This window comes from Erithacus rubecula, assembly GCF_903797595.1.
Source record: "Erithacus rubecula genome assembly, chromosome: 3".
NCBI lineage: Eukaryota > Metazoa > Chordata > Aves > Passeriformes > Muscicapidae > Erithacus > Erithacus rubecula.
In genome coordinates this window covers 51,028,686-51,053,267 of record NC_136689.1, presented here as the reverse complement: position 1 = coordinate 51,053,267, position 24,582 = coordinate 51,028,686, and the positions used below count along the sequence as shown (strand labels likewise).

Below are 24,582 nucleotides of genomic sequence, written 5' to 3'. Positions count from 1 at the left end.
AGTGAAAGAGAAAATAAGACAGAAGAGAGAATGAGAGAGAGGAGGTTTATGTGGAGATGAAAATGAAATCAAAATGGAGACTGAATCAAAAGATAAAGAATTTTGGGAAAGGTTTGGGGAAAAGGAGATCTAAAAGGAGTATGAAGAGAAGCAGAAGGAAAACACTAAGGGGAATGAGGATAAGAAGAGGAAAGTGAACAACAAGAAGAAGAAGATGACAAAGCACAAGATGGAGATGGAGATGGAGCAGGAGAAGATGAGAAACAAAGAGAGGTATGAATAAGAATGACTAAGACATGAAAGGAAAGGGATGGACTTGATGAGAATGAAATTTAATGTATATGGTTTAGAGAAGGGGAAGTCTCTCTGATTTTTCTGCTTGGTTCTTTAGCAGAGGAAGGTGGCAGAGAGGGCCTGGAACTGTGTCACTTTTTGCCCCTGGAGTGCTCCCAGCTCCAGGGAAAACCCCATTGCCTGCACTGCTCCAGGAGTGTAAGAGCTTCTGATCTCATGGCATGCAAGCAATAGAATCTGTCTGTCATCAGCAAGCATATTTGTATCTCCATCTCGTTCCCCTTTTCCTCCTCCTTCTCCTTACCTGACCCATTCCCAAAGCTCTCCTTTATACCCTCCCACCTCCTATATGATCCCACTTTTGTCTGAACTTCAGTCTCTATTGTCGGTTTTGCGGTTCTTCTCAACTTCCATTTCCTTTCTTCCAGTGTCACCATTTCCCTTCCCTCTTTTGGAACATTCCCATCTATATGGCCCTCATGACTTGGAAAAAGGAGGCAAAGAGACAGGAATTAGATGCAGGAAAACTTTATTATACCAAGAAGGGCAGGAGAGGCCAGGAGAGGGACGGTGGGCCAGTCGCAGGCAGGCCATGTGTCAGGGTCTGCAGGAGGCCGGGGCAGCTTGTGCAGAGCTCAACTTCTCCATGCTGGGCTGAGGCGGCCGCAGGCGTTTGGGCTGGGCTGTGGTGGCTCTAGCAGGGCCCGCAGGTGTCCCAGAGCTTCTTGCTGTAGCGGGGCAAGGCGCAAGGGCTGTAGGCGGGAGCAGCGCAGGCTCTGCCAAAGGTGCAGAGGCCAGCGGAGGCCTGGGTGGCGCCGGCGCCGTAGAGGCCGCCCAGCCCCAGGGAGCCGCCAAAGGCCGGTGCTCCGGAGGAGCCCACCACGGCTTGCTGGGGGAAGGAGGTGAGGATGGGGCCGGGGAAGGTGACCACCACGGGGGGCGGCTGGATCAAGGCCGAGGAGTCGGGGCACTGGCGGGCACACAGCTCGTTGCAGCTCTCAGCGATGGGCTGGGGCACAGCCACGCTGGTTTTCGGGGTGCACACGTCGTAGCAGGACATCTTGGTGAGAGATGCGAGGGTGCTCTGCAAGAGAGGGCAGCCATGGCAGGAGAGCAGCACAGGCAGCACCCAAGCCACAGGGCCTGGGGCTGGAGCAGGGAGCTGTGAGCAGAAGGGCTCACACACTTACCCTTGTCCCTGAGGAGGAGGAGAAGGTGGCCAGGTGAGTGCTTGGCCCAGTGTGGCCCAGGCAGGGCTTTTATAGCAGCCCCAGCATTGCTCAGCTCCAGCCAGGCCAATCTGCACACTGGACACTCCCTCCTGCTGCTGCTGCTGCTGACACCAGGGCTGTGCATCCCCAGCCCCTCCCTGAGTTGGCATCCTCCGGTGTCACCCTAGCAGCTCCTGCTGCCAAGCCATCTTGTGCTTCCTGCCACATCAGATTCTTGATATCGTGGATGACACTCAAAAATTTGGCTCCAGGACAAGTGATGTGAGGGCTCCAAGGTCTTCGGCAGGGCTGAAATATCTCTGTGCTCTCTTGTGTTTTTTGGGGGTTTCTGATCCTAGGGACATGTATGTCAGGCCTGGCACGAGGGCCGTTTTAACTACGTGTCACAGAGATCCCTGGCAGGGCCTGGATAGCAGATGGAGTCCATCTCTGCAGCGCTGGCCAGTGCTGGGTGGTGCTGAGCAGGCAGGGCCCCACAGTTGCTCCCTTTTCATAAGTCCTAGTTCAGCTCTGCCCTCTGCCCATCAGGGACAGCCGGTGGCACATGCCAGGCACCTCCTGGGGCTGCTGTGGTCCAGGAAATGGCACTGGCAGCATGCCAGCAAGATAATTGCAGGAGCTGATGGTGCAGCTTGGGGCTGGCCAGGAAAGCCAGGAGTCAGCAGAAGGGCCCCGTGGCTGCAGGGCTGAGGCCGGGCCTTGTCCCACACACGTGCTCCCAGCATGGGCGGCTCCTGCCCCACCTCTGCAGCCACCCATAAAAGCGCTGTCCTGGCCCAGGGCTGCATCCACTGCTGCGGCCTCCCTCTGCTCAGCCCAAGGCCAGGTGCGTCCTGCAGGGCTCTGCCTCCTGCCCCAGGGGCTGCCCAGGGCCCTCCCTGGCCACCAGAGCTGCTGGGGGAGGAGACGTGCTGGCAGCAGCCTGGCACAGCCAGACCCAGCTGAACCTCCTTGGGAGAGCAAGGAAGGAGCCCCTTGGCCAGGACAGATGGCACCAGGCTGGGCACAGGGACTTGGGCAGAGCAACTGAGATCTGGGATCTTAGGGATCAGGGCTCTGAGGGGGCTGCTGGACACAGAGCCAGTGCTGGGTGCTGTGGGCGAGGCCGTGTGGCTGTGGCCAGTCAGGGTCTGTGGGGCAGATCTGGGAGCAGGGCACTTCTGAATATGGAGATCCCCATGTCTCTTCTAACCGCTGTTTTTCTGAATTCCCATTTCAGCCTCATCTCTGTCACGTCAAGATGTCCTGCTATGATGTATGTCCCCCCAGGAGCAGCTACGAGCTGTGCACCCCGAAAACCAGCGTGGCTGTGCCCCAGCCCATCGCTGAGAGCTGCAACGAGCTGTGTGCCCGCCAGTGCCCCGACTCCTCGGCCTTGATCCAGCCGCCCCCCGTGGTGGTCACCTTCCCCGGCCCCATCCTCACCTCCTTCCCCCAGCAAGCCGTGGTGGGCTCCTCCGGAGCACCGGCCTTTGGCGGCTCCCTGGGGCTGGGCGGCCTCTACGGCGCCGGCGCCACCCAGGCCTCCGCTGGCCTCTGCACCTTTGGCAGAGCCTGCGCTGCTCCCGCCTACAGCCCTTGCGCCCTGCCCCGCTACAGCAAGAAGCTCTGGGACACCTGCGGGCCCTGCTAGAGCCACCACAGCCCAGTCCAAACGCCTGCGGCCGCCTCAGCCCAGCATGGAGAAGTTGAGCTCTGCACAAGCTGCCCTGGCCTCCTGCAGACCCTGACACACGGGCGTCCTACCTGGGACTGGCCTACTCTCCCTCTGGTGACCTCTCCTGCCTTTCTTGGTACAATAAAATTTTCCTGCATCCAATTCCTTTCTCTTTACCTCCTTTTCCTTACTCATGAACATCCCTGGCATGGGGGAGTGTCCAAGTTTATGACAAATTTGGGAAAAAGACCTCCAATGGGCCCACTCCCCCCCTTACAATTCCTTCCTTCACCTAGTTCGGAAAGAATTTTCTTCAGGGGAAAGTGGAAAAAACTTTTTATTTACAAAAATACAAAAGAAACACTTCCCAGCACAGACCCAGATGAGATGAACTCGGCTGATCTTTGCCGGGAAGGGCGGCAGAGCTTCTTTGGCAGACCTCCAGAGGTGGTCTCCGAAGTTCAAATTCGTGTCGTCTGGAGCCGGTGCAAATCTTAGGGATGAGGAGAAGGGAGCGAGGGAGAGGGGCAGCTTAAGCAGCCAGGGGGAAAGCAGCTGAAGCAGCTGAGGGGGGGGGGGGGGGGGGGGGGCAGCAGAAGCAGCAGAAGCAGCAGCGAGCGGCAGCAAGCAGCAGCTAAAGCCCCCAAAAGCAGAAAAACACCCACCTAGATAAAACAGCCTGGGGGAGGGACCGGCAGCTCCATGGTGGGGGGTAGGGAGAGGAGCTAGTGAAAACATAACCCATAACATTCCACCCCTTATCCCATATCGTGATCATTGACACACGATTGGGATACACACTCACTGAGCACAATATGAAAACTTCCTCTGACTTGCTCAAACCTTTAACGCTTACACATTTCCTCCTTCTCACTTACTCAGGCCTTTGTCACTTACACATTTCCTTCTATTCATAAAATCTAACATACAATGGTGGTGACACTCAATAATAATATTTGTGTATAATTTATCCTATAATCAGATCTGTCTGAGGTACACAGCGGGTTGTTCCATCCTTCTGCATTATCCACCAAGTACATCCTGGTCCTTGAGCAAAGGCAATCCCACAAATGGGTTTACCTGTACTCAAGGCAGGATGGATCCATACTGTCTTCCCTAGCAACCCTCTGACATGGACCACTGGGACTTTGTCTCCATCTGTTACATTAAGGCCTTCAGACTGGGCGGGACCTGCTTGGTTGGTGGAACCTCGAGTGTTGACTAACCAAGTGGCTTTTGCCCGGTGCTGCTCCCAGTTTTTGAGAGATCCCCCACCCAATGCCTTTAAGGTGGTCTTCAACAATCCATTGTACCTCTCCACTTTACCTGCAGCTGGTGCATGGTAAGGGATGTGGTACACCCACTCAATACCATCTTCCCTAGCCCAGGTGTTGACAAGGTTATTTTTAAAATGAGTCCCATTGTCTGACTCAATTCTCTCAGGGGTACCATGCCTCCAAAGGACCTGCTTTTCCAGGCCCAGGATGGTGTTGCGTGCAGTAGCATGGGACACAGGGTAGGTCTCCAACCATCCAGTGGTGGCTTCCACCATGGTCAGCACATAACATTTTCCCTGGCGGGTCTGAGGCAGTGTGATACAGTCAATCTGCCAGGCCTCTCCATACTTGTACTTTGACCACCGTCCACCATACCAGAGGGGCTTTACCCGCTTGGCCTGCTTGATGGCAGCGCAAGTGTCACATTCATGGATAACTTGAGTAATGCTGTCCATGGTAAGATCCACCCCTCGGTCTCGTGCCCACTTATAGGTGGCATCCCTACCCTGATGGCCTGAGGCATCATGGGCCCATCGAGCCAGGAACAACTCTCCCTTATGTTCCCAATCCAAATCTATTTCCAACCCCCCTATCTTAGCAGCCTGATCTACTTGCTGGTTGTTTTGCTGTTCTTCATTAGCTCTGCTTCTGGGGACATGGGCATCTACATGGCAAACCTTAACAAGTAGTTTTTCTACCCGAGTGGCAATGTCTTTCCACTCGTCAGCAGCCCAAATTGGTCTTCCTCTACGCTGCCAGTTCGCCTCTTTCCATTTCTTCAGCCACCCCCACAGAGCATTGGCTACCATCCAGGAATCAGTATACAAATAGAGCTTTGGCCACCTTTCTCTTTCTGCGATATTTAAGGCCGGTTGGACAGCTTTAAGTTCAGCAAATTGACTAGATCCTCCTTCTTCTTCAGTAGCCTCTGCAACCCGTCGTGTAGGGCTCCATACACCTGCTTTCCATCTCCAATTTGTCCCTACGATGCGACAGGAGCCATCAGTGAATAAAGTGTAGCATGCTTCCTCTGCTGGCAACTGGTTATATGGTGGAGGTTCTTCAGCCCATGTCACTGGTTCTTGTTCCTCATCTGCGACACCAAAACTTTCACCTTCTGGCCAGTTTGTAATTATTTCCAAAATCCCAGGGCAATTTAGTTTTCCAGTCCGGGCACGCTGAGTGATAAGGGCAATCCACTTACTCCACGTGGCACTGGTGGCATGGTGGGTGGAGGGAACCTTTCCGCTGAACATCCACCCCAGCACTGGCAGTCGGGGTGCCAGGAGAAGCTGTGCTTCCGTACCAATCACTTCTGAAGCAGCTTGGACTCCCTCATAGGCAGCCAGGATTTCCTTCTCTGTGGGAGTGTAATTACCTTCGGACCCTCTGTAACTTCTGCTCCAAAATCCCAGGGGTCGGCCTCGAGTCTCATCCGGCACCTTCTGCCACAGGCTCCAAGACAAACCATGGCTCCCAGCTGCTGAGTAAAGTACGTTCTTCACATCTGGTCCCCTCCTGACTGGGCCAAGGGCTACTGCATGGGCAATCTCCTGTTTAATCTGAGCAAAGGCTTGCTGCTGTTCAGGGCCCCAGTGGAAATCGTTCTTCTTGCGGGTAATAAGGTAAAGAGGGCTCACAATCTGGCTGTACTCAGGAATGTGCATTCTCCAAAAACCGATGGCACCTAGAAAAGCTTGTGTCTCCTTCTTGTTAGTAGGTGGGGACATAGCTGTAATCTTGTTAATAACATCAGTAGGAATCTGACCCCGTCCATCTTGCCACTTCACTCCCAGGAACTGAATCTCCCAAGCAGGTCCTTTAACTTTACTCTTTTTGATGGCAAAGCCGGCTTCCAGGAGAATTTGGATAATTTTTTCTCCTTTCTCAAACACTTCCGCTGCTGTGTTTCCCCATACGATGATATCATCAATATATTGTAGATGTTCTGGAGCTTCACCCTTTTCCAGTGCAGCCTGGATCAGTCCATGACAAATGGTAGGACTGTGCTTCCACCCCTGGGGCAGTCGGTTCCAGGTGTACTGCACGCCCCTCCAGGTAAAAGCAAACTGAGGCCTGCACTCTGCTGCCAAAGGAATGGAGAAAAATGCATTTGCTATGTCAATGGTGGCATACCACCTTGCTGCCTTGGACTCCAGCTCATACTGGAGTTCCAGCATGTCTGGCACAGCAGCGCTCAGCGGTGGAGTCACTTCATTCAATGCCCGATAGTCCACAGTCAGTCTCCATTCCCCATCAGATTTACACACAGGCCAAATGGGGCTGTTAAAGGGTGAGTGGGTTTTACTGACCACCCCTTGGCTCTCCAGCTCTTGGATCATCTTATGAATAGGAATCACAGCATCTCGCGTTGTTCTGTACTGCCAGTGGTGTACTATTGAAGTGGCAATTGGTACTCGTTGTTCTTCTCCCTGCAGAAGTCCTACTGTAATTGGATTCTCAGAGAGTCCAGGCAAGGTGTTCAATTGTCGGATACGCTCTGCCATCACAGTTGCAATTCCAAATGCCCATCTTAATCCTTTTGGGTCCTTAAAACACCCGCTCCGAAGGTAATCTATGCCCAAAATACATGGGGCCTCTGGACCAGTTGCAATAAGATGTTTCTTCCAATCCTTTCCAGTTAAACTCACTTCTGCTTCCACCAGGGTGAAGTCCTGCGATCCACCTGTCACACCAGCAATTGAAACAGATTCTGCTCCCGTGTGTCTTGATGGAAGTATCGTACACTGTGCACCTGTGTCCACTAAAGCTTTATATTTCCGTGGTTTCAAAGTGCCAGGCCATCGAATCCACATGATCCAAAAAACACGATTCTCCCTCGCCTCACCCTGGCTAGAGGCAGGGCCCCTCTAAGCCTGTTTCTCCTTCTTTTCTGGAGCATACATCTTAGAAGTTCCCTCAAGAGGATCAGACATGTCATTATCAGTATCACGTTCGGCACTTTGGCTGCGAGAAACAGGAGCGGCTGTCCTTTTGGTGGAACTTTCTCTTTCAATCTTTCCTTCCTTTAAATCCCGCACTCGTTTTGCCAGAGCAGCCGTAGGCTTCCCATCCCATCTTCTCATGTTGTCTCCAGAATCTCGCAAGAAAAACCACAATTCAGCTCGGGGAGTGTACCTCCTCTCCCAACTGGGAGAACGTCTGTGTTGGGTACCAGGGTTTCTAATCTGTACAGCTGAAATTTGGAGGAGGTCCTCCTTAATCTCCTCCCTGAGTCTCCTATGATTTTTCTCTATTTTATCTTCTAAGTCTTGCAAGCGTGTTTCCATCGCTACAATTCTAGCATGAGTCGGGCCATGTACTGCATCCGCATAAGTACGAAGCTTCTTTGCCATATCGAATACTGTCTCATACACCTCATCTCTCTTCATTATCGCTAGGGCAGACGCATACTCAGGTGGCCCAAGCCGCACGAGTTTTCTCCACATCACCGGTGTGCATGGTACCAGGTCTGGTTTTCTAGTTGTTATGTCATCCGAAAAAATAATTTCTGCTACTGCCATTTCCCTGAGGCCTTGGACCCCCTGCTCTATGGTTTTCCATTGGGTCTGCTGCATCTACAGATCATCCGCACACAGATATCTTTGTGCCACGCTATCCAGGACCCGTGCCCAGAGGCTTTGAGGGTTAGCCCCCCTCATCATGCCTTGGTCGATAACAGGATCATGGGACAGAGATCCCAAATGTCTCGCTTCAGAGCCATCCAAAACCGTAGCCTCACCTGCCGCATCCCAGAGACGAACTAGCCAGCTAATAATAGATTCATCAGGTCTCCGGGTGTAATCTTTTCTTAAACCACAAAAATCCTTTAGGGAAAGGGATTCATTATTAGTCTCTGCTCTTCCATTAATTGTTTTAACTCCTGATTTTACATCAGGAGGTGTTGAGGGTCCCCTCTCCAGCATCATCATCATCATCATCATCCACTAGCCTATTAGTCTTCTTGGTGCACTTCCCACTTCTTGTACTAGTGGCCACAGCCATTGGTTGGGGCTTATTCTCCAGTTTAGTTGCTGGGTTTCGGCCTAGGGGGTTGGCTGCAACTTGAGTCACTGGGATAGGAGATAATTTATCTCCCTGTTCCCTCTTCTCTGTCTCCTGCTCTATAGTGTTCAGCAGGGTGCGATATGCATGTGCCAGGGCCCAGCTCACTGCAATAATCCTTTTCTCTTTAGAACCATCTTGGCATTTCCCCTTTAAGTACCTTGCAACCTCAATCGGATCTTGAATCTGTTCTGATGGGAATTCCCAAATTATGGAGTCAGAAAACTCCTTTAAAATCTGGCCCATTTTCTCGCATTTGCCATTCCACTCAAGATTCCTCCTGCCCAGCTTGACTCTCAAATCAGGAGTCCTCCCAGTCCCTTTAGAAATCTCGGCCTTAATTCTGTATAAACTGCAAATGGTGCAACAAAGACTTACCAAATTAACTGCCAGAAAAATAATGTCCTTAATATTCAGGGAGATCTGAATATTTTCTAATACAGATGTAACTAATTCAGAGGAGAGGAAAGGAAATAAAGGCAGAAAATCCTCTTTTCCTGCTTCTCCTCTAATAAATAACACAAGCCATGATTTATATATTCCTGAAGCAGATTCCAACATTCTTATAAATCTCCGGTATGCCATTATCACCAAGCCTAGCCCGATGAGTATTTTTGTTAATACCCCTTTAATACAAAAACTTCGTATTAAAGACAACACCGGAGCTATCTCCAGATAAGTAAACAAGCCCAACGACCACAACGGTATTAACACTTCAAAGAAACCTAATGACCACACATACAGGCAGGCTCCCACAAGAAAAGACATTCTGGATTCAATAGACATACCAATACCAACAGCTGAAAACAAAATATTATTAGAATAAAGTTTTTTCCACTTTTTCTGGCTTCCCCGTACGGGCCACCAAAATAATTTGTCCAAGTTTAGGACAAATTTGGGAAAAAGACCTCCAATGGGCCCCTTCCCCCCCTTACAATTCCTTCCTTCACCAAGTTCGGAAAGAATTTTCTTCAGGGGAAAGTGGAAAAAACTTTTTATTAACAAAAATACAAAAGAAACGCTTCCCAGCACAGACCCAGATGAGATGAACTCGGCTGATCTTCGCCGGGAAGGGCGGCAGAGCTTCTTTGGCAGACCTCCAGAGGTGGTCTCCAAAGTTCAGATCCATGTCCTCTGGAGCCGGTGCAAATCTTAGGGATGAGAAGAAGGGAGAGAGGGAGAGGGGCAGCTTAAGCAGCCGGGGGGAAAGCAGCTGAAGCAGCTGAGGGGGGGGGGGGGGGGGGGGCAGCAGAAGCAACAGCGAGCGGCAGCGAGCAGCAGCTAAAGCCCCCAAAAGCAGAAAAACACCCACCTAGATAAAACAGCCTGGGGGAGGGACCGGCAGCTCCATGGTGGGGGGTAGGGAGAGGAGCTAGTGAAAACATAACCCATAACAGGGAGTTTCACAAATGGGAGGGGATATATCAATGCAGGGATGGCTGGGGGCAATGAAAAATTGATGGAGACAAGAGAAAAAAAATGTGGGAATAAAGAATGGAGGTTTATGTGGAGATGAAAATGAAATCAAATTGTAATTTAATCAAAAAACAGAGAATGTTGGTGGTTTGGGGTGAATTTAGGATGCCTGTATCCCCAAATTGAGTCCTAACTTGGTACTAAGAGCATTCTTCATGCGGCCATGATTTTTACCACTTGGGCCACAAGAATACACTTCTGCTTTAGCAATAATGAGGCGAGATAACAGAGAGGATCTGCGCTCGATATGGCAAAGAAGCTCTGATCATCTGCAGATGTCTTGGGTGGCCCAACACACGCTGGAATATCTGCTGTAGAGGCGCAGGGCATTTAGCGATTGAATACTTTGCCTGGACTGTCAGAGAACCCATCTGCAATAGGACTCCTGAAGGTGGAAGAGTGACAAGTGTCAATTGCCACCTCGACTGTTCACTGCCAACAGTACTGGACAAATTGAGATGCTGTGATCCCCATCCACAAGATGATCCGTGGGCTGGAAACCCAAGGGAGGGGTCAGCAAAACCCATTCACCCTTCAACAGCCCCATTTGGCCTGTGAACAAATCTGATGGAGAATAGAGACTGACTATGGACTATCGAGCCTTGAATGAAGTTCCTCTACTGCTGAGCGCTGCTGTGCCGGACATGCTGGAACTCCAGTACGAGCTGGAGTCCAAGGCAGCAAGGCCGTACGCCACCACAGATAATGCCAATGTATTTTTCTCCATTCTTCTGGCAGCAGAGTGCAGGCCTCAGTTTGCTTTCACCTGGAGGGACGTGCAGTACACCTGGAACCGACTGTCACAAGGGTAGAAACACAGCTCCACCATCTGCCATGAACTGATCCAGACAGCACTGCAAAAGAATGAGGCTCCAGAACATTTGCAGTACATCTATGATATCATTGAGTGGGGGGGAAACAGCAGCTGAAGTATACGAGAACGGAGAGAAAATCATTCAGATTCTCCTAAAAGCTGGTTTTGCCATCAAGAAAAGCAAAGTCAAAGGACCTGCCCAAGAGATCCAGTTCCTGGGCATGAAGTAGCAAGACGGACAGCACCAGGTCCCCACTGAAGTCATCAATGAGATCACCCAATGTCTCCACCAACCAGTAAGAAGGTAACACAAGCTTTCCTAGGTGCCATAGGCTTTTGGAGAATGCACATCCCTGCATACAGCCACATTGTCAGCTGTCTCTACTTGGTCACCTGCAAGAAGAACAATTTCCACTGGGGCCCTGAACAACAGCGAGCCTTCGCCCAGATCAATCAGGACATCACTCATGCAGTAGCCCTTGGCCCAGTCAGGATGGACCAGATGTAAAAAATGTGCTTTACTCTGCAGCTGGGAGCCATGGTCTGTCCTGGAGCCTCTGGCAGAAAGTGCCTGGTGAGACTCATGGCCAGACATTGGGATTGTGGAGTCAAAGATATAGACGGTCCAAAGCCAACGACACTCCCACAGAGAAGGAAATCTTGGCCATCTATGAGGGAGTTCAAGCTGCCTCCGAGGTGATTGGCACAGAAACACAACTTCTCCTGGCATCTCAAACACTAGTGTTGGGGTGGATGTTTAAAGGAAAGGTTCCCTCTACCTACCACACCCCCAATGCCACATTAATAAAGTGGATTGCTCTTATCACACAGCAAGCCCATATTGAAAAATTGAATTGACCTGAGGTTTTTGGCGTTAATTGCATTTTGGCTCAAATGTAAAAATTTGGACTTACTCAGGAAGAAGTGACTTGGGCTGAAGAAGCCCCACCATACAACCAACTGCCAGCAGATGAAACATGCTATGCTCTTTACACCAACAGTTCATTCTGCATGGTGGGGAAGAACTGGAAAGGGAAAGCAGCCGTATGTAGCTCCACACGACAGGTGGCAAAAGCTACCAAAGGGGGAGGTGGATCAAGTCAGCTTGTTGAACTCAAAGCCTTTTCACTGGCCTTGGACATTGCTGAAAGAGAGAAATGGCCAAAGCTCTACCTTTACACTGATTCATGGATGGTAGCCAATGCTCTGTGAGGTTGGCTGGAAAGGTGGAAAAAGGCCACTGGCAGTGTAGGGGAAAACCAGTCTGGGATGCTGATGAGTGCAAAGACATTGCCACTCAGGTAGAGAAGCTGCCTGTGAAAGCATGTCATGAGGATGCCCATGTCCCCAAGACTCAAGCTAATGAAGAACACAGACACAACATGCTGGTTGGACTTAGACTGGGAACACAAGGTAGAGCTGTTCCTGCCCCGTGGGCCCATGATGCCTCATGTCATCAGAGCAGAGATGCCACCAATAAGTGGGCATGAAATTGAGGGATGGATGTAATTATGAACGTTATTTCTCAGGTTATCCATGACTGTGACACGTGTGCTGCCGTCAAGCAAGCCAAGCAGGTGAAGCCCCTCTGGTATGGGGGGGCGATGGTCCAAATATAAGTATGGAGAGGCCTGGCAGGTTGACTATATCACACTGCCTCAGACCCGCCAAGGCAAGCGCTACGTGCTGACCATGTTGGAAGCCACCACTGGATGGTTGGAGACCTACCCTGTGCCTCACAACACTGTGTATAACACAATCATGGGCCTAGAAAAGTAAGTCCTCTGGAAGCCTGGTACTGCTGAGAGAATTTAATCAGACAGCAGGTCTCGTTTCAAGAACAGCCTTATAAACACCTGGGCTGGAGAACACAGCATTGAGTGGGTGTACCATATTGCCTACCATGCACCAGCAGCAGAGAAAGTGGAGAGGTGCAATGGCCTGTTAAAAACCACCATGAAAGCATTGAGTGGAGGAACGTTCAAAAATTGGGAGCAGCACCTAGCAAAAGCCACCTGGTTAGTTAACACTCCAGGTTCCACCAACCGAGCAGGCCCTGCACAGTCTGAGTGCTTTCATACAATAGATGGAGATAAATTCCCAGTATTGCATGTCAGAGGTTTGTTAGGGAAGACAGTTTGGATCAATTCTGCCTCAAATACAAACAAACCCATCCATGAGATTGCCTTTGCTGAGGGACCAGGTTGCACATGGTGGATAATGCAGAAAGATGGGACAACTCAGGTAGATCTGATTGTTGGGTGAGAACCATATGTAAATATTACTATTGGATGTCACTCTCATTGTCTGTATATAGCTGAATTCTATATATACATACATATGTATGATATATGTGTTTACAGAATTAGAATATATATTAGATATCGTGGTAAGATGACAATATGGAGATAAGGGGTAAAATGTCTTAGGGTGATTTATGATGCTTGTATCCCCAAATGGTCTGTTTGCATTCAATATGGAGTTCTGCAGCATTAAGACTGCTTCCAGGAGTGAAGGGGGAAAGAAGGAGGTGCAGAGTTTGTTATCAGAGACTGCACTTGCTCCTCCACATTTCTTCACACAGATTGTGTTGTCTGCAGTGGACAGCAGGAGAGAGCTTAACATTTTTTACTTAGCTTTGCTGGCTAGCTGAGGCAAAGGAGTCCCCTGGACTGTGTTTTTTGCACTTTCTAATGGAATTGATCAAACCTGTTCTGGACTGAAAACCCTGGAGGAGCACTGGAAGGTCACACCTGTGTCCTACTGGGGCCTGGCCTTGGCCACAGCATTTCTCAGCGCTAAAAGGACTCAAAACAGACTGAGTGAGCTGGGCTGCAACCCAGAACAAGGACTCTTCTGAGTTTGTGATTCCTTCAGAGGAGCGAGAGGTTTTGCCACTTGGTGTTGTTCAATTTTGTGCTACGAAGCGCTTTGTCTCTTAAATAAACAGTTTTTTTCCACTTTTCTCTGAGGAAATATTTTTCCCCAAACCAGTCAAGGGCCCCCATTTGGAGATTTCCTCCCAAATTTACTCCAAACTAGGGGAGTTGGGAAGCGGTTGGGGGAGGAGGAGTATCAAAAGAAGCAGAAGGAATAAGAAGGGGAAGGAGAATGAGAAGAAGAAGGACAACACGAAGGAGAAGAGGGAGATGGAGAGGATGAGAAACACAGAGAATGAGAACTATAAAGAAGAAAGACAATGACATAGAAAGGGAAAGGGAAGGATTTGATGACAATAATATTTGTCAATGTACAGGGCATAGAGAGGGAGAAGTCTCTCTCTGAGCCATGGTGTCACAGAGGGCCTGGAGTTGTGGCAGCCATTGCCCATGGAGGACTCCCAGCTCTGGATCCAACCCCAGTGCCAGCACAGTGGCAGGTGTCTAAGAGCTCCTGGTCTCGTTGCCTAAAAACACTGGCATCTGTCTGTCTTTGACAGAGTGCTTGGACCTCCTTACCCATCTCACTCTTTGTCACTGACCCATTTCCAAAACTCTCCTTCAAATCCTCCCACTTCCCCTTTAATACACTTTTCTTCTCCACTTTAACCTACGCTATCCCCTTCCATCTTCTATTTTACCATTGCCTTTCACTTCCATTTACAGTTCTCCCAGAAACAGGATTTCCCTCTCCCTCTTGAATCTCCCCCAACCCAGGGTCCCTCATAACTTGGGAAAAAAAGGCAAAAAGAAGGAATTGGAAGCAGGAAAATTTTATTGTACCAGGAAAGGCAGAAGAGGCCAGGAGCGGGATGGAGGGCAAGCCCCAGGAAGGCCATGTGTCAGGGGCTGAAGGAGGCCGGGGCAGCTTGTGCAGAGCTCAAGCTTCTCCATGCTGGGCTGAGGCGGCCGCAGGCGTTTGGGCTGGGCTGTGGTGGCTCTAGCAGGGCCCGCAGGTGTCCCAGAGCTTCTTGCTGTAGCGGGGCAGGGCGCAAGGGCTGTAGGCGGGAGCAGCGCAGGCTCTGCCAAAGGTGCAGAGGCCAGCGGAGGCCTGGGTGGCGCCGGCGCCGTAGAGGCCGCCCAGCCCCAGGGAGCCGCCAAAGGCCGGTGCTCCGGAGGAGCCCACCACGGCTTGCTGGGGGAAGGAGGTGAGGATGGGGCCGGGGAAGGTGACCACCACGGGGGGCGGCTGGATCAAGGCCGAGGAGTCGGGGCACTGGCGGGCACACAGCTCGTTGCAGCTCTCAGCGATGGGCTGGGGCACAGCCACGCTGGTTTTCGGGGTGCACACGTCGTAGCAGGACATCTTGGTGAGAGATGCGAGGGTGCTCTGCAAGAGAGGGCAGCCATGGCAGGAGAGCAGCACAGGCAGCACCCAAGCCACAGGGGCTGGGGCTGGAGCAGGGAGCTGTGAGCAGAAGGGCTCACACACTTACCCTTGTCCCTGAGGAGGAGGAGAAGGTGGCCAGGTGAGTGCTTGGTCCAGTGTGGCCCAGGCAGGGCTTTTATAGCAGCCCCAGCATTGCTCAGCTCCAGCCAGGCCAATCTGCACACTGGACACTCCCTCCTGCTGCTGCTGCTGCTGCTGCTGCTGACACCAGGGCTGTGCATCCCCAGCCCCTCCCTGAGTCAGCATTCCCCAGGTGTCACCCCAGTACGTCCCACTGCCCAAGCCATCTTGTGCTTCCTGCCATATCATCTCGATGATAACAGGGATGGCACGCATGAATGGTGTCCAGGAAGGCCTTTAATGGTCTAAACAGGTAGGGCAGGGCTGGAATCAGCCCTGGCCAGGTGGACATCTCTTATCCTTCCATGTCTATATCGGGAAGGACACAAGTGGTGTTTGTCACCAATATAAGAGGGTTTGCTGGGCACTAACTGCAGGCAGATGGGATCTGGTTCTGCTGGGATCTTCTGTGGTGAACAGGTCACTTCCATGATGCAGGCTTCTGGCACTCCTGCATCAGATACTCCAGCTCCTGCCAAGTGTTCCAGGTGCCCATTGCTGGGTGTCATCCCGGGATTCAAGTACCTGATATGGCAGGAAGGACAAGATGGCTTGGAGAACAGGAGATACTGGGGCGACACCTGCGGGATGCTGACTCAGGGAGGGGCTGGGGCTGCACAGCCCTGGTGTCAGCAGCAGCAGCAGGAGGGAGTGTCCAGTGTGCAGATTGGCCTGGCTGGAGCTGAGCAATGCTGGGGCTGCTATAAAAGCCCTGCCTGGGCCACACTGGGCCAAGCACTCACCTGGCCACCTTCTCCTCCTCAGGGACAAGGGTAAGTGTGTGAGCCCTTCTGCTCACAGCTCCCTGCTCCAGCCCCAGCCCCTGTGGCTTGGGTGCTGCCTGTGCTGCTCTCCTGCCATGGCTGCCCTCTCTTGCAGAGCACCCTCGCATCTCTCACCAAGATGTCCTGCTACGACGTGTGCACCCCGAAAACCAGCGTGGCTGTGCCCCAGCCCATCGCTGAGAGCTGCAACGAGCTGTGTGCCCGCCAGTGCCCCGACTCCTCGGCCTTGATCCAGCCGCCCCCCGTGGTGGTCACCTTCCCCGGCCCCATCCTCACCTCCTTCCCCCAGCAAGCCGTGGTGGGCTCCTCCGGAGCACCGGCCTTTGGCGGCTCCCTGGGGCTGGGCGGCCTCTACGGCGCCGGCGCCACCCAGGCCTCCGCTGGCCTCTGCACCTTTGGCAGAGCCTGCGCTGCTCCCGCCTACAGCCCTTGCGCCCTGCCCCGCTACAGCAAGAAGCTCTGGGACACCTGCGGGCCCTGCTAGAGCCACCACAGCCCAGCCCAAACGCCTGCGGCCGCCTCAGCCCAGCATGGAGAAGTTGAGCTCTGCACAAGCTGCCCTGGCCTCCTGCAACCTGTGACACCCGGGCTACCTACCTGGGACTGGCTTACTCTCCCTCTCTTGACCTCTCCTGCCCTTCTTGGTACAATAAAGTTCTCCTGCATACGATTCCTGTCTCTTTGCCTCTTTTTTACTAAGCCACGAAATCTTGCAGTTATTTTGTCGAGACAGACTGGACTGGCATCATCACCAGTGCTTTACTGGAAACTTTGAAAAACTTCTTTCAGTGTACTTCTCCCTGACATCTCTGAGTCCTTTTCTTACAGTAAGGTCAAAACAGCTTTGGCTCCTTCTCTCCTTTCTGCATAGCTGGCTAGATCCCAGGCTGACCCCTACCCACTCAGCTTACCCTGACTGTCCCTTATGCAACATATTCTTGCCTTATCTGTCCCTTGTACAACTGCCTGTCCCTTACCTCCTCACAGCACTGCAAGCAGACTCCATGCCAAGGTGCAACAGACACTCAATCTCAAGCCTCAACTTCCACCTCAAATGTAACCTGAGACTGTAACTTGTGGCCAGCAAGCCATCTCAATCTTAACACCAAAAATCTTTGGGCAAGCACAGATGTTTGCACTCCTCAGTAATCAGAACAGGTGTAATTCATCAGGAGAGATTGCCTTCTGTCCTTTAAACCTGTCTTCCCACAATGAACACCCCAGGCATGTGGGAGTTGCCAGAACAGGAGGGGAAATAATGATGCAGGGATGGCCAGGGGCAAAGGAAAATAGAAAGTGAAAGAGAAAATAAGACAGAAGAGGGAATGAGAGAGAGGAGGTTTATGTGGAGATGAAAATGAAATCAAAATGGAGACTGAATCAAAAGATAAAGAATTTTGGGAAAGGTTTGGGGAAAAGGAGATCTAAAAGGAGTATGAAGAGAAGCAGAAGGAAAACACTAAGGGGAATGAGGATAAGAAGAGGAAAGTGAACAACAAGAAGAAGAAGATGACAAAGCACAAGATGGAGATGGAGATGGAGCAGGAGAAGATGAGAAACAAAGAGAGGTATGAATAAGAATGACTAAGACATGAAAGGAAAGGGATGGACTTGATGAGAATGAAATTTAATGTATATGGTTTAGAGAAGGGGAAGTCTCTCTCTGATTTTTCTGCTTGGTTCTTTAGCAGAGGAAGGTGGCAGAGAGGGCCTGGAACTGTGTCACTTTTTGCCCCTGGAGTGCTCCCAGCTCCAGGGAAAACCCCATTGCCTGCACTGCTCCAGGAGTGTAAGAGCTTCTGATCTCATGGCATGCAAGCAATAGAATCTGTCTGTCATCAGCAAGCATATTTGTATCTCCATCTCGTTCCCCTTTTCCTCCTCCTTCTCCTTACCTGACCCATTCCCAAAGCTCTCCTTTATATCCTCCCACCTCCTATATGATCCCACTTTTGTCTGAACTTCAGTCTCTATTGTCAGTTTTGCTGTTCTTCTCAACTTCCATTTCCTTTCTTCCAGTGTCACCATTTCCCTTCCCTCTTTTGGAACATTCCCATCTATATGGCCCTCATGACTTGGAAAAAGGAGGCAAAGAGACAGGAATTAGATGCAGGAAAACTTTATTATACCAAGAAGGGCAGGAGAGGCCAGGAGAGGGACGGTGGGCCAGTCGCAGGCAGGCCATGTGTCAGGGTCTGCAGGAGGCCGGGGCAGCTTGTGCAGAGCTCAACTTCTCCATGCTGGGCTGAGGCGGCCGCAGGCGTTTGGGCTGGGCTGTGGTGGCTCTAGCAGGGCCCGCAGGTGTCCCAGAGCTTCTTGCTGTAGCGGGGCAGGGCGCAAGGGCTGTAGGCGGGAGCAGCGCAGGCTCTGCCAAAGGTGCAGAGGCCAGCGGAGGCCTGGGTGGCGCCGGCGCCGTAGAGGCCGCCCAGCCCCAGGGAGCCGCCAAAGGCCGGTGCTCCGGAGGAGCCCACCACGGCTTGCTGGGGGAAGGAGGTGAGGATGGGGCCGGGGAAGGTGACCACCACGGGGGGCGGCTGGATCAAGGCCGAGGAGTCGGGGCACTGGCGGGCACACAGCTCGTTGCAGCTCTCAGCGATGGGCTGGGGCACAGCCACGCTGGTTTTCGGGGTGCACACGTCGTAGCAGGACATCTTGGTGAGAGATGCGAGGGTGCTCTGCAAGAGAGGGCAGCCATGGCAGGAGAGCAGCACAGGCAGCACCCAAGCCACAGGGGCTGGGGCTGGAGCAGGGAGCTGTGAGCAGAAGGGCTCACACACTTACCCTTGTCCCTGAGGAGGAGAAGGTGGCCAGGTGAGTGCTTGGCCCAGTGTGGCCCAGGCAGGGCTTTTATAGCAGCCCCAGCATTGCTCAGCTCCAGCCAGGCCAATCTGCACACTGGACACTCCCTGCTGCTGCTGCTGCTGCTGACACCAGGGCTGTGCATCCCCAGCCCCTCCCTGAGTCAGCATCCCGCAGGTGTCGCCCCAGTATCTCCTGTTCTCCAAGCCATCTTGTCCTTCCTGCCATATCAGGTACTTGAATCCCGGGATGACACCCAGCAATGGGCACCTGGAACACTTGGCAGGAGCTGGAGTATCTGATGCAGGAGTGCCAGAAGCCTGCATCATGGAAGTGACCTGTTCACCACAGAAGATCCCAGCAGAACCAGATCCCATCTGCCTGCAGTTAGTGCCCAGCAAACCCTCTTATATTGGTGACAAACACCACTTGTGTCCTTCCCGATATAGACATGGAAGGATAAGAGATGTCCACCTGGCCAGGGCTGATTCCAGCCCTGCCCTACCTGTTTAGACCATTAAAGGCCTTCCTGGACACCATTCATGCGTGCCATCCCTGTTATCATCGAGATGATATGGCAGGAAGCACAAGATGGCTTGGGCAGTGGGACGTACTGGGGTGACACCTGGGGAATGCTGACTCAGGGAGGGGCTGGGGATGCACAGCCCTGGTGTCAGCAGCAGCAGCAGCAGCAGCAGCAGCAGGAGGGAGTGTCCAGTGTGCAGATTGGCCTGGCTGGAGCTGAGCAATGCTGGGGCTGCTATAAAAGCCCTGCCTGGGCCACACTGGGCCAAGCACTCACCTGGCCACCTTCTCCTCCTCCTCAGGGACAAGGGTAAGTGTGTGAGCCCTTCTGCTCACAGCTCCCTGCTCCAGCCCCAGCCCCTGTGGCTTGGGTGCTGCCTGTGCTGCTCTCCTGCCATGGCTGCCCTCTCTTGCAGAGCACCCTCGCATCTCTCACCAAGATGTCCTGCTACGACGTGTGCACCCCGAAAACCAGCGTGGCTGTGCCCCAGCCCATCGCTGAGAGCTGCAACGAGCTGTGTGCCCGCCAGTGCCCCGACTCCTCGGCCTTGATCCAGCCGCCCCCCGTGGTGGTCACCTTCCCCGGCCCCATCCTCACCTCCTTCCCCCAGCAAGCCGTGGTGGGCTCCTCCGGAGCACCGGCCTTTGGCGGCTCCCTGGGGCTGGGCGGCCTCTACGGCGCCGGCGCCACCCAGGCCTCCGCTGGCCTCTGCACCTTTGGCAGAGCCTGCGCTGCTCCCGCCTACAGCCCTTGCGCCCTGCCCCGCTACAGCAAGAAGCTCTGGGACACCTGCGGGCCCTGCTAGAGCCACCACAGCCCAGCCCAAACGCCTGCGGCCGCCTCAGCCCAGCATGGAGAACTTGAGCTCTGCACAAGCTGCCCCGGCCTCCTTCAGCCCCTGACACATGGCCTTCCTGGGGCTTGCCCTCCATCCCGCTCCTGGCCTCTTCTGCCTTTCCTGGTACAATAAAATTTTCCTGCTTCCAATTCCTTCTTTTTGCCTTTTTTTCCCAAGTTATGAGGGACCCTGGGTTGGGGGAGATTCAAGAGGGAGAGGGAAATCCTGTTTCTGGGAGAACTGTAAATGGAAGTGAAAGGCAATGGTAAAATAGAAGATGGAAGGGGATAGCGTAGGTTAAAGTGGAGAAGAAAAGTGTATTAAAGGGGAAGTGGGAGGATTTGAAGGAGAGTTTTGGAAATGGGTCAGTGACAAAGAGTGAGATGGGTAAGGAGGTCCAAGCACTCTGTCAAAGACAGACAGATGCCAGTGTTTTTAGGCAACGAGACCAGGAGCTCTTAGACACCTGCCACTGTGCTGGCACTGGGGTTGGATCCAGAGCTGGGAGTCCTCCATGGGCAATGGCTGCCACAACTCCAGGCCCTCTGTGACACCATGGCTCAGAGAGAGACTTCTCCCTCTCTATGCCCTGTACATTGACAAATATTATTGTCATCAAATCCTTCCCTTTCCCTTTCTATGTCATTGTCTTTCTTCTTTATAGTTCTCATTCTCTGTGTTTCTCATCCTCTCCATCTCCCTCTTCTCCTTCGTGTTGTCCTTCTTCTTCTCATTCTCCTTCCCCTTCTTATTCCTTCTGCTTCTTTTGATACTCCTCCTCCCCCAACTGCTTCCCAACTCCCCTAGTTTGGGGTAAATTTGGGAGGAAATCTCCAAATGGGGGCCCTTGACTGGTTTGGGGAAAAATATTTCCTCAGAGAAAAGTGGAAAAAACTGTTTATTTAAGAGACAAAGCGCTTCGTAGCACAAAATTGAACAACACCAAGTGGCAAAACCTCTCGCTCCTCTGAAGGAATCACAAACTCAGAAGAGTCCTTGTTCTGGGTTGCAGCCCAGCTCACTCAGTCTGTTTTGAGTCCTTTTAGCGCTGAGAAATGCTGTGGCCAAGGCCAGGCCCCAGTAGGACACAGGTGTGACCTTCCAGTGCTCCTCCAGGGTTTTCAGTCCAGAACAGGTTTGATCAATTCCATTAGAAAGTGCAAAAAACACAGTCCAGGGGACTCCTTTGCCTCAGCTAGCCAGCAAAGCTAAGTAAAAAATGTTAAGCTCTCTCCTGCTGTCCACTGCAGACAACACAATCTGTGTGAAGAAATGTGGAGGAGCAAGTGCAGTCTCTGATAACAAACTCTGCACCTCCTTCTTTCCCCCTTCACTCCTGGAAGCAGTCTTAATGCTGCAGAACTCCATATTGAATGCAAACAGACCATTTGGGGATACAAGCATCATAAATCACCCTAAGACATTTTACCCCTTATCTCCATATTGTCATCTTACCACGATATCTAATATATATTCTAATTCTGTAAACACATATATCATACATATGTATGTATATATAGAATTCAGCTATATACAGACAATGAGAGTGACATCCAATAGTAATATTTACATATGGTTCTCACCCAACAATCAGATCTACCTGAGTTGTCCCATCTTTCTGCATTATCCACCATGTGCAACCTGGTCCCTCAGCAAAGGCAATCTCATGGATGGGTTTGTTTGTATTTGAGGCAGAATTGATCCAAACTGTCTTCCCTAACAAACCTCTGACATGCAATACTGGGAATTTATCTCCATCTATTGTATGAAAGCACTCAGACTGTGCAGGGCCTGCTCGGTTGGTGGAACCTGGAGTGTTAACTAACCAGGTGGCTTTTGCTAGGTGCTGCTCCCAATTTTTGAACGTTCCTCCACTCAATGCTTTCATGGTGGTTTTTAACAGGCCATTGCACCTCTCCACTTTCTCTGCTGCTGGTGCATGGTAGGCAATATGGTACACCCACTCAATGCTGTGTTCTCCAGCCCAGGTGTTTATAAGGCTGTTCTTGAAACGAGACCTGCTGTCTGATTAAATTCTCTCAGCAGTACCAGGCTTCCAGAGGACTTACTTTTCTAGGCCCATGATTGTGTTATACACAGTGTTGTGAGGCACAGGGTAGGTCTCCAACCATCCAGTGGTGGCTTCCAACATGGTCAGCACGTAGCGCTTGCCTTGGCGGGTCTGAGGCAGTGTGATATAGTCAACCTGCCAGGCCTCTCCATACTTATATTTGGACCATCGCCCCCCCATACCAGAGGGGCTTCACCTGCTTGGCTTGCTTGACGGCAGCACACGTGTCACAGTCATGGATAACCTGAGAAATAACGTTCATAATTACATCCATCCCTCAATTTCATGCCCACTTATTGGTGGCATCTCTGCTCTGATGACATGAGGCATCATGGGCCCACGGGGCAGGAACAGCTCTACCTTGTGTTCCCAGTCTAAGTCCAACCAGCATGTTGTGTCTGTGTTCTTCATTAGCTTGAGTCTTGGGGACATGGGCATCCTCATGACATGCTTTCACAGGCAGCTTCTCTACCTGAGTGGCAATGTCTTTGCACTCATCAGCATCCCAGACTGGTTTTCCCCTACACTGCCAGTGGCCTTTTTCCACCTTTCCAGCCAACCTCACAGAGCATTGGCTACCATCCATGAATCAGTGTAAAGGTAGAGCTTTGGCCATTTCTCTCTTTCAGCAATGTCCAAGGCCAGTGAAAAGGCTTTGAGTTCAACAAGCTGACTTGATCCACCTCCCCCTTTGGTAGCTTTTGCCATCTGTCGTGTGGAGCTACATACGGCTGCTTTCCCTTTCCAGTTCTTCCCCACCATGCAGAATGAACTGTTGGTGTAAAGAGCATAGCATGTTTCATCTGCTGGCAGTTGGTTGTATGGTGGGGCTTCTTCAGCCCAAGTCACTTCTTCCTGAGTAAGTCCAAATTTTTACATTTGAGCCAAAATGCAATTAACGCCAAAAACCTCAGGTCAATTCAATTTTTCAATATGGGCTTGCTGTGTGATAAGAGCAATCCACTTTATTAATGTGGCATTGGGGGCGTGGTAGGTAGAGGGAACCTTTCCTTTAAACATCCACCCCAACACTAGTGTTTGAGATGCCAGGAGAAGTTGTGTTTCTGTGCCAATCACCTCGGAGGCAGCTTGAACTCCCTCATAGATGGCCAAGATTTCCTTCTCTGTGGGAGTGTCGTTGGCTTTGGACCGTCTATATCTTTGACTCCACAATCCCAATGTCTGGCCATGAGTCTCACCAGGCACTTTCTGCCAGAGGCTCCAGGACAGACCATGGCTCCCAGCTGCAGAGTAAAGCACATTTTTTACATCTGGTCCATCCTGACTGGGCCAAGGGCTACTGCATGAGTGATGTCCTGATTGATCTGGGCGAAGGCTCGCTGTTGTTCAGGGCCCCAGTGGAAATTGTTCTTCTTGCAGGTGACCAAGTAGAGACAGCTGACAATGTGGCTGTATGCAGGGATGTGCATTCTCCAAAAGCCTATGGCACCTAGGAAAGCTTGTGTTACCTTCTTACTGGTTGGTGGAGACATTGGGTGATCTCATTGATGACTTCAGTGGGGACCTGGTGCTGTCCGTCTTGCTACTTCATGCCCAGGAACTGGATCTCTTGGGCAGGTCCTTTGACTTTGCTTTTCTTGATGGCAAAACCAGCTTTTAGGAGAATCTGAATGATTTTCTCTCCGTTCTCGTATACTTCAGCTGCTGTTTCCCCCCACTCAATGATATCATAGATGTACTGCAAATGTTCTGGAGCCTCATTCTTTTGCAGTGCTGTCTGGATCAGTTCATGGCAGATGGTGGAGCTGTGTTTCTACCCTTGTGACAGTCGGTTCCAGGTGTACTGCACGTCCCTCCAGGTGAAAGCAAACTGAGGCCTGCACTCTGCTGCCAGAAGAATGGAGAAAAATACATTGGCATTATCCGTGGTGGCGTACGGCCTTGCTGCCTTGGACTCCAGCTCGTACTGGAGTTCCAGCATGTCCGGCACAGCAGCGCTCAGCAGTAGAGGAACTTCATTCAAGGCTCGATAGTCCATAGTCAGTCTCTATTCTCCATCAGATTTGTTCACAGGCCAAATGGGGCTGTTGAAGGGTGAATGGGTTTTGCTGACCCCTCCCTTGGGTTTCCAGCCCACGGATCATCTTGTGGATGGGGATCACAGCATCTCAATTTGTCCAGTACTGTTGGCAGTGAACAGTCGAGGTGGCAATTGACACTTGTCACTCTTCCACCTTCAGGAGTCCTATTGCAGATGGGTTCTCTGACAGTCCAGGCAAAGTATTCAATCGCTAAATGCCCTGCGCCTCTACAGCAGATATTCCAGCGTGTGTTGGGC

General features: G+C 51.7%; 1 protein-coding gene and 5 pseudogenes across 6 annotated transcripts; 3 read left to right on the top strand and 3 right to left on the bottom strand.

Annotated features, from left to right (window-relative positions):
• Nucleotides 1-985: 985 nt before the first annotated feature.
• LOC306799878 (scale keratin pseudogene) lies at nt 986-1,600 on the bottom strand (annotated as a pseudogene). The gene is made up of 2 exons (XR_013777925.1): nt 1,485-1,600; nt 986-1,378 (listed from the first exon to the last, which is right to left on the bottom strand). The product of XR_013777925.1 is annotated as a scale keratin pseudogene (transcript).
• A 533-nt stretch (nt 1,601-2,133) lies between these two features.
• LOC306800579 (uncharacterized protein) lies at nt 2,134-3,169 on the top strand. Its single transcript, XM_079302815.1, has 2 exons — nt 2,134-2,352; nt 2,746-3,169. The coding sequence occupies exons 1-2, from the start codon at nt 2,149-2,151 to the stop codon at nt 3,157-3,159; spliced, it is 618 nt and encodes a 205-aa protein (XP_079158941.1). The 5' UTR covers nt 2,134-2,148; the 3' UTR covers nt 3,160-3,169.
• An 11,478-nt stretch (nt 3,170-14,647) lies between these two features.
• LOC306799074 (scale keratin pseudogene) lies at nt 14,648-15,203 on the bottom strand (annotated as a pseudogene). The gene is made up of 2 exons: nt 15,191-15,203; nt 14,648-15,084 (listed from the first exon to the last, which is right to left on the bottom strand). The product of its transcript is annotated as a scale keratin pseudogene (transcript).
• Nucleotides 15,204-15,832: 629 nt separating this feature from the next.
• On the top strand, nt 15,833-16,642 carry LOC306800448 (scale keratin pseudogene; annotated as a pseudogene). Its single transcript, XR_013777924.1, has 2 exons — nt 15,833-16,037; nt 16,144-16,642. The product of XR_013777924.1 is annotated as a scale keratin pseudogene (transcript).
• Nucleotides 16,643-18,263: 1,621 nt separating this feature from the next.
• LOC306800065 (scale keratin pseudogene) lies at nt 18,264-18,967 on the bottom strand (annotated as a pseudogene). Its single transcript, XR_013777923.1, has 2 exons — nt 18,831-18,967; nt 18,264-18,724 (listed from the first exon to the last, which is right to left on the bottom strand). The product of XR_013777923.1 is annotated as a scale keratin pseudogene (transcript).
• Nucleotides 18,968-19,547: 580 nt separating this feature from the next.
• LOC306800244 (scale keratin pseudogene) lies at nt 19,548-20,226 on the top strand (annotated as a pseudogene). Its single transcript has 2 exons — nt 19,548-19,683; nt 19,790-20,226. The product of its transcript is annotated as a scale keratin pseudogene (transcript).
• The last annotated feature ends 4,356 nt before the right edge of the window (nt 20,227-24,582 follow it).

Coding starts and splice junctions, on each gene's coding strand:
- LOC306800579 (XM_079302815.1), top strand. CDS start 2,149: ATGGTGCAGCTTGGGGCTGGCCAGGAAAGCCAGGAGTCAGCAGAAGGG. Junction 2,353..2,745: donor TCTGCTCAGCCCAAGGCCAG/GTGCGTCCTGCA, acceptor TTCCCATTTCAG/CCTCATCTCTGTCACGTCAA.